General features: G+C 39.0%; 1 protein-coding gene across 1 annotated transcript in view; it reads left to right on the forward strand.

The window, feature by feature from the left end:
* The first annotated feature begins 1,849 nt into the window (after positions 1-1,849).
* mov10l1 (Mov10 like RISC complex RNA helicase 1) overlaps positions 1,850-7,897 on the forward strand; it is a 26,033-nt gene continuing 19,985 nt past the window's right edge. The window contains 6 exon segments of the mRNA XM_042717685.1: positions 1,850-2,066; positions 2,339-2,526; positions 3,682-3,841; positions 5,814-5,926; positions 6,211-6,398; positions 7,017-7,157. Coding sequence (XP_042573619.1) covers positions 1,928-2,066; positions 2,339-2,526; positions 3,682-3,841; positions 5,814-5,926; positions 6,211-6,398; positions 7,017-7,157 — 929 coding nt within the window. The 5' untranslated portion in view covers positions 1,850-1,927.

A 7,897-nucleotide genomic window follows, 5' to 3' on the forward strand; every position in this document is an offset into this window, starting at 1 on the left:
TGTGATTCTCTTCAAAGCTGGTTGGTTTGATTCATGGCAATTAATGAAGACTTTTTTAAATCCCTATGGCAAAAATGAAAGGGAAAAATACTTGTTAAACAACGCTACTGAACAAGTGAGTAGCACTAATGTACTCTATTGGGTTTCAACTTTAAATCAGATATCTTATAACATTACAAATAAACACACTTTAAAGTGGATTAAATATTGACATATCTTCATAAGATGCAATTTTATGAATAGTTTATACTTTTTATTCTGTAGATAAATTGACCAAGGTGATCATATTCTGCTTCCTGTCAGTACAAATGTTACTGTCACAAGTAATGAGGAGATCCATGGGAACAGAGTTTTGGGAAGAGAACTCCTGCAATAAGATCAGAGGTTGAAAACCATATAAAAGTGTAAGCTGTAAGTGAGCTGGTCAGATCTCGGCTTCGCTGTTTCTACACCAGTAAAGTCTTATTTTGTCTTCTGGAACTCCGACTGAAGATTTTCACAACACTTTGTTCGTGGTGTTTGGTTAGGGTTGGAGTTTAAAACCACCGGCCTTCAGGACTTGCTCTAGATGTGTGTGTCTGGTTTAAGTTACTGTGAGTAAAGAAACTCGTGAGATCTTACCAGACATCTTATCTCTTTTTGTAACTGATGTTATACCTTTTATATATCTGCAAAAAATGTATAATAAAAGAAAAGATCCTCATAAGATCAGTGTTTCCCAACACTCCATGTTTTGTGTATCTCCATATATAAACACACCTGGGCACATATTCACAAAACATTCCATCATGTTGCATATTGTAAAGATTAAAAAATAAAAATGTTAATTGCCAAATTCAAATAAATATTTTAAAATGCAGGCTTAGGTATTGCAGGGGGTTCGTGAGTTGGTACACCTAGTTAATACCATTAACGAATGAATTAAAAAAAAAAAAATAATTAAAAAGTTTTTGCAAAGAAATGTTACAGGTTTATACAAATGTGATGTAAACTCTTAAAAGTATATAGGTATGTAACAATAGGTATGTAAATACTACTAAAACATTAAAACTGATCAAAATAAATAAATAAATGTTTTTAAAGTTAAACATGCAAATGTGCCATTAAATAAAATCTCAAGGGGTACTTTGAAAAGTTTGAAAACCCCAGGGACTGGAATTATTGAAGTAATTTTTCTTATTTTATTTGAAGTGTAGAGTTTTTTAGGAGTTAGATCAATTTATTAGAATGAATGTTGTTATTTGATTGGTCCAGAAAAATGTACACTAGTCCAAAGATTTTCAACAGTGAGATTTTTAATTCTTTTAATGAAGTCTCTTCTGCTCATGAAGCCTGCATTTATTTGATCCAAAGTACAGCAAAAACAGTACAATTTTTAAATATTTTTCTATTTAAAATAACTGTTTTCTATGTGAATCTCTGTTAAACTGTAATTTATTTCTGTGATGTGCAGCTGTATTTTCAGCATCATTACTCCAGTCTTCAGTGTCACATGATCTTCAGAAATCATAATAATATGATGATTTGCGTGATAAGAACTAGCTAAAATGATGAAGAGAATCTTTGGTAAAATGTGATTTGAAGTGTGATTGGATTAGTTTGGCTCACATCCATTGGTTCACATGGAGGGGGCGGGGCTTATGGCGCATACTGCAGTTAGACACTAGGGGGCGATCGAAGCGCTTTGGCTTCAATTAACTGTTATTCAGACTAGTTAAACTCAAAAAATGAAATAGTAAATTTAATATAGCGAATACATAGCCTTTGGTGTTTATTTGAAATATATTATTTATTGTCACGTAGCTGCAGTAGCGTGTTTTGATCGTCACGTGTTGATCGCGTCGGTTATCAAGCGTCTCTACGTCACGCGCGTGACGTTCTCTGTCTGTCAGGACAGGACAGGTGAGTGGTTCACCTGGAGCTCTGAATGGCAGTGTCTGGGGCTGTTTTATCGCAGACAGCAGTGATGGTGAGCGTCGTGCAGGGCTTGATGTCGCGGCTGCTGTCGCCGCTGTGGCGCCGGGCGCAGGAGCACGATGAGCGGCGAGAGGATCCGCGCTTCGACGGTCAGTGCGTCACACGTGACTGAGAAACTCTTCAGCAAATCTTCATTTCAATCAATTTATCATCAGTGCAGTCTTTGGCTGGTCCGTGTTTTTCACTGACACGCCCCCAACTCAGAAACTCTGGGCTTAAAGAAAAGTTAGAGTTTTCCACTCGTAATAACCACTTTGTGTTGGCGTCATGTGCGTGTGACTCGTAAATATGATGTGTCCGACATGACTTGAAGGCACCTGTGTGTGTCCAGGTGAGGCTGAGCGCTGTGCGGTGTGTGCAGGTGCGGCACAGATCCGGCAGGTGCGGACGGGCGTGGTGACGCATCTGTGTGCGGATTACGGCCTGATCGATCACGGCGTGTATTTCACATCGGGAGAGGTGCTAGGAGGAGTCGTGCTGTGTGTGGGAGACTCGGTGCAGGCTCTGGCGGTGCGGGACGGAGCCCACGGACAGTGGAGGGCACTCAGGGTGAGACCAGGCTCCAAAAATCATCAATAATAGCCAACAATCACCTGCTGTTGTGCTCAAGATCATTAGACACGAGTGAACGCTTTCTAACAGAGGACATCATTTCAGAAGCGACAGGAAAGAATGTCAAGTGTAATACTTTTTCTCTTAACTCTTCTTGCTCTTAAAGGGATAGTTCACCCAAAAATGGTTTCTCACCTTCGTGTCGTTCCAAACCCTTCAGAACACAAATGAAGATATTTTTGGTGAAATCCGAGAGCTCTCTGTCCCTGCATAGACAGCAGCGCGACTTAAACAGTTTCATCAAAAATATCTTAATTTGTGTTCTGAAGATGAAAGAAGGTTTTACGGGTTTGGAACGATATGATGGTGAGTAATTAATGACAGAATTTATATTTTTGGGTGAACTATCCCTTTAATTGCCTGTTTGTGTTTAAAACGATAAAACAGAAAGATAGAAAGAGCACTTTTGCAAACAGACTGAACTGACTAACATCACAACAGTAACATGCATTAGACATTCAGCGTCAGTGTCCAGCTATTTCAAGCACTTTTAACAGTTTCTATATACTTTCTGGTTGGTTTGTTCAAAAACGGAAGACTGTTTACACAGTTTCATCTCACATATAACTCAACATTAACAGTTACCACCTTTATACTATTTTGAAGGGCTTTGATAACACATCTGTGAAAAAAGATGAGCTCAAAGGCTGTTTGAGACCGTTGAGCCAGAAGAAGACTCTGTTGTTTAAATCTAATCTTTGACAGACGTAGTCTTTGATAAAGTCTAAATACAAATACAAAAACTAACAAAAGTAGGTAATTATGTGTGAAAACACTGCTCTCTAAGCAGCTAGGGATCATGTTTATGCGTAAATATGGCTATACTGATATTGTATTAGATTTTATTCTGTTTATTTCTTAGCGTAAATATGACTCTCTTTACTGGTTTTTAAATGCATTTGCTCTTTTTTTGAATTTCTGTACCACATTCATTGAGAAATAGTATAAAATGTGTTTTTTTTTTTAATAGAAATGAATGGTGTATAATTGTGGGGTGAATATTGTTTGCAGAAGAGTTACTAAATATACTGACAGTGTCCAAGTGTGAGATGTGTGGAGTACATCTGAGTGATGTTTTTCTGTTGTTTTGAGGTGGAGCGGCACAAGGACGCCTGGGACAGCGGCGGATCAGAGGCACTCACGCTGGACACTGACAGACTCAGGCCTCTGATTGGAACAGTGACGTCATGTGATCCAGATGGAGGATACATCAACCAGACCACGTATTTCCCGCGATCAGCTCTCTGTGAAGGTCAGAATCAGTGGCTTTAATGCTCAGCAATCTACTATTTAACATGTTTAAATGACAAATCGCCTCGTTCTGAACTGATGCTGCAACTTATAAATAAATGCATGTGAACACAACTGTGTCAGTGACACACTCATGCCCAAACTCGCAGGGATTTCTTTCTTCTGCAACACAAAAGAACATACAGGTACATCTCAAGAAATTAGAATATCATGGAAAAGTTCTTTATTTGTAATTTAATTCAAAAAAGCATTATATTCTAGATTCATTGCACACAAACTGAAATATTTCAAGAGTTTTTTGTTTTAATTCTGATGGTTACTACTTACAGTTTAGGAAAATTAAAAATTCAGTATCTAAAAAAATTAGAATATTCCATTTTGAGCTTGATTAGTTTGATTAATTTTGAGTATAAATACTGGGTACCTCCTGGGCTAGTTTAGGACATGCAACCACAATTATGGGAAAGACTACTGACTTGAGAGTCGTCCAGAAGATAATCAGACACCCTCCACAAGGAGCGTCACAGAAGGTCACTGCTGAAAGGGCTGCTGCTCACAGAGTGCTGTATCAGAATATATTCATAGAAAGTTGACTGGAAGGAAAAAGTGCACAAGCAGCAGGGATGACCACAGCCTTGGGAAGATTGCCAGGAAAAGCCGATTCAAGAACTTGGGAGAGCTTCACGAGGAGTGGACTGAAGCCAGAGTCAAGAGTCACACGCTCCGATGTCTTCAGGAAAAGAGCTACAGCCGTCACATTCCTAGAACCAAGACACTCCTGAACCAGAAAAAAGCCTCTCATCTGGAGTAAGGAGAAAAAGAACTGGGGTCTCATTTATAAACGTGCGTACGCACAAAATGGGCATAGAACATGTGTACGCGTGTGTGCAATGTGTGTAGTGTATATGGAAGATATTTTAAATGATTTTTTAATTTTTTTATATTTTTTTTGTATTTGTAGTAGCTTTTTTTTTTGTCAGTTATAGCCAATGGGGTCCAACAGATTCAAGCTACAAAAGGTACATAAATGTGAAGAAAAAGTAATCCATACAGACGTAATCACTTGCTGTGATGAACAGAGAAAACTTGCTGTTCACTCTCTCAAAACTAGGTTACATAATGTCAAACATCTTTTAATTACTTGCACTAATTAACACTGTCACCAGTCAAATTAAATCAGTATCAGCATAATCCATCTTACATTTATCAAAATGCATCTACACGGCAAATAAATAATGTTATAAAATTAATGTTTTTAAGCATAATTTTGTGACTATAGAAATATGAAATGATAATATTATATTATCCACCAGCCATAAGTGAATCAAAGAATCATTAATTCAGCTGATTTGTGAAACAAGCAAGTGTCCACCGTCTTTATGATTGAGTCACTGAATCATTGACTCAACCGATTCAATCACAAACACTGAATCATTGACTCAACCGATTCAATCACAAACACTGAATCATTGACTCAACCGATTCAATCACAAACACTGAATCATTGACTCAACCGATTCAATCACAAACACTGAATCATTGACTCAACCGATTCAATCACAAACACTGAATCATTGACTCAACCGATTCAATCACAAACACTGAATCATTGCTTAAATAGAACACTTAAACATGGTCAATTAATATAATTAACCTAATTGTTAATTGAACTGGTGTATAAAATCATGTGCAATCTACATTCGATAAATATTCTGAAAATAACACTCATGCTCGTGTGATATTTCTTAACTATATTATGTTATTATCAGCACAAAAAACAAACTCGCAAAGGGGCAAATCATATTTTGAGTTTTGGGGCTTTTTTTTTTTTTTGGTGTCTTTTCTGACTTTGCATGATGCTTTGATGATTACATAATGATTTTATGTAAGAGAGGAGAAACTGAAATATGACACGGAGCCTTTAGAAGGTGAGAAAGCTATGTGCTGTGTTTAACAGAGTGTGTGTGTTTCAGGGTTCGAGCCGGTGAAGGGCGACTGGGTTCTGGCGCAGTATTTCGTCTGTCCATCTGAATGGAGCAGTCAGGCTCGAGCCGTTTCTCCGCTGAGATACCGCCGCATGGACGGGGTCAGTCACGATCAGCTCTCAGTGATGTCCTGACCCTGTGTCAATCAGGCTAAATCAATAATGAGAATTATCACACAGTATACATTTCCTCCATATACGAGAACAAGATTCAATAAATGTTCAATAAAAAGTTTGAGGCCAAGGCTTAAAGAGCAGTGTTTTGTTGCTAAATTTAGCATCTTTTCACACTACCCTAGCAACGTCTTCTATGGCCAGCCCTAGCTCTTTCCTGAATGAGCAGTGACTGTGAGTGCGTGGGTCAGAAAGAGTTGTGTGTGTCTCAGGTCACTGTGAGCGTCCTGCACGGCCGCAGCGGTGTTGTGGAGGACAGCGTGTTCTTCAGTCTGGACTCTCTGATCGTGCCGCCGGGCTTCAGACCCGCTCGTGGTGATGTGGTGAATGGGGTGGTGGTGGAGAGCAGTCAGTCGCTGTACTGCTGGAGAGCTCTGTGTATGACGCCCGTCCAGCGCAGGTGACGCTCACTTACTATACAAGAACAGATCTGGAGAAATGTAGCACTGCATCAGTGTCTCTGCAGTGAATGGGTGCCGTCAGAATGAGAGTTCAATCTGATTATAAAAGGATTATTTTGGTGCATGTGTAATTAGCAGCACTCCAGTCCATCAGTGAACATCTGGAGAAGACAAAAGATGAAACAAATCCAGCATTAAGATGTTTTTAACTCAAATACATAGAGTCTGTAATCCATAATAACACTTCCTCCAGTGAAAAAGTGTTCTGGTGTGAATCAGGAGAGAAATCTGCACAGATCAAGCAGTGTTTAAACAGATCTAAACAAATATGTGTCTGGATTTTGATGTGAGAGACAACAGCAGATGCACTTTTTCACTGCAGGAAGTGTTATTATGGATTATGGAAGTTAAAAACAACTTGATGGATTTGTTGCATATTTAAAATGTGAATTTTAATTTGATAACCTTAATTAAATTGGAGTTATTCTGCATGGATGGACTGATTTATAGTGAGAACAGTAAACTGTTGCTTTTGCCGTATCGCTCGAGGCAGCGTGTCGCTGCTTCACTCTCAGTGTTTACAGTATTTGTTGTGTTTCTCCGTGTGTTTCTGACAGTGGGAACGCCTCGGAGCTGGATCTGCCAGACGATGAGGTGCAGAGATTGCTGGAGAATAAGGGAGGGCTCCAGGTCAGCCGCGAAAGCCACTTTGGGTCTCTATTACTGGGAGACCGCAAGGAGCTGCAGATCTGGATCCAGTGAGTTCACACACGCACACCTTCAGTCTGGAATACACTACATAACTTTTGAAGTCTAAACTGATTTTTAAAGCTCTAGGCATCATACACTTACAGTGACAAAGAAAAACTGGGTGTCATACACTACACGACTTTAAAATTGTTCCGATCACAACAGACTCGGACGGCAACGATGCTCACTGTTGCTAGGAGACGCATGACAAATGAAAACAATGTGTGTTTTAAAATCGTCTGAAAGTATCAAACATGTTTGATCTACTGCTGGATGGAGCTAAAAAGTCAGAGTCTGTGACCATCATCATCCCCAAGTTGGCAATTTGTAATGCAGTATTGACTGTTTATGTCAAGTTTCAATCAAGCCTCAGCAGAACTGTTGTGTGTCCCAGCAACACAGCGGTGTTTCTATACTGAATGAATCCACGTTTTTGAATGAATCACGAGTCAATGATTCAGTAACCCTTTCATAAAGACAGACGCCTCGGTTCTGAATGAATCCGCCGTGTGAATGAATGACTCGCTCATTAAAACCGTCATTTACCGTCATCTACTGGAGGGTTGGTTTCATATTTAAAAGTACTGCATGTTTCCCAACATTTTAACAAAAATATTTAAAACGTTACTCTTATAAAATTATTAATGCATTTGAAATTGTGTGGTGTAAATGCATTTATGGCTCCTCAGCTTCATCAGACAGTCTGTAAATGCATCAGATGCTGCTCTGCAGTGAACAGATGGAGATG

This window comes from Cyprinus carpio, chromosome B2 (assembly GCF_018340385.1).
Source record: "Cyprinus carpio isolate SPL01 chromosome B2, ASM1834038v1, whole genome shotgun sequence".
Taxonomy (NCBI): domain Eukaryota; kingdom Metazoa; phylum Chordata; class Actinopteri; order Cypriniformes; family Cyprinidae; genus Cyprinus; species Cyprinus carpio.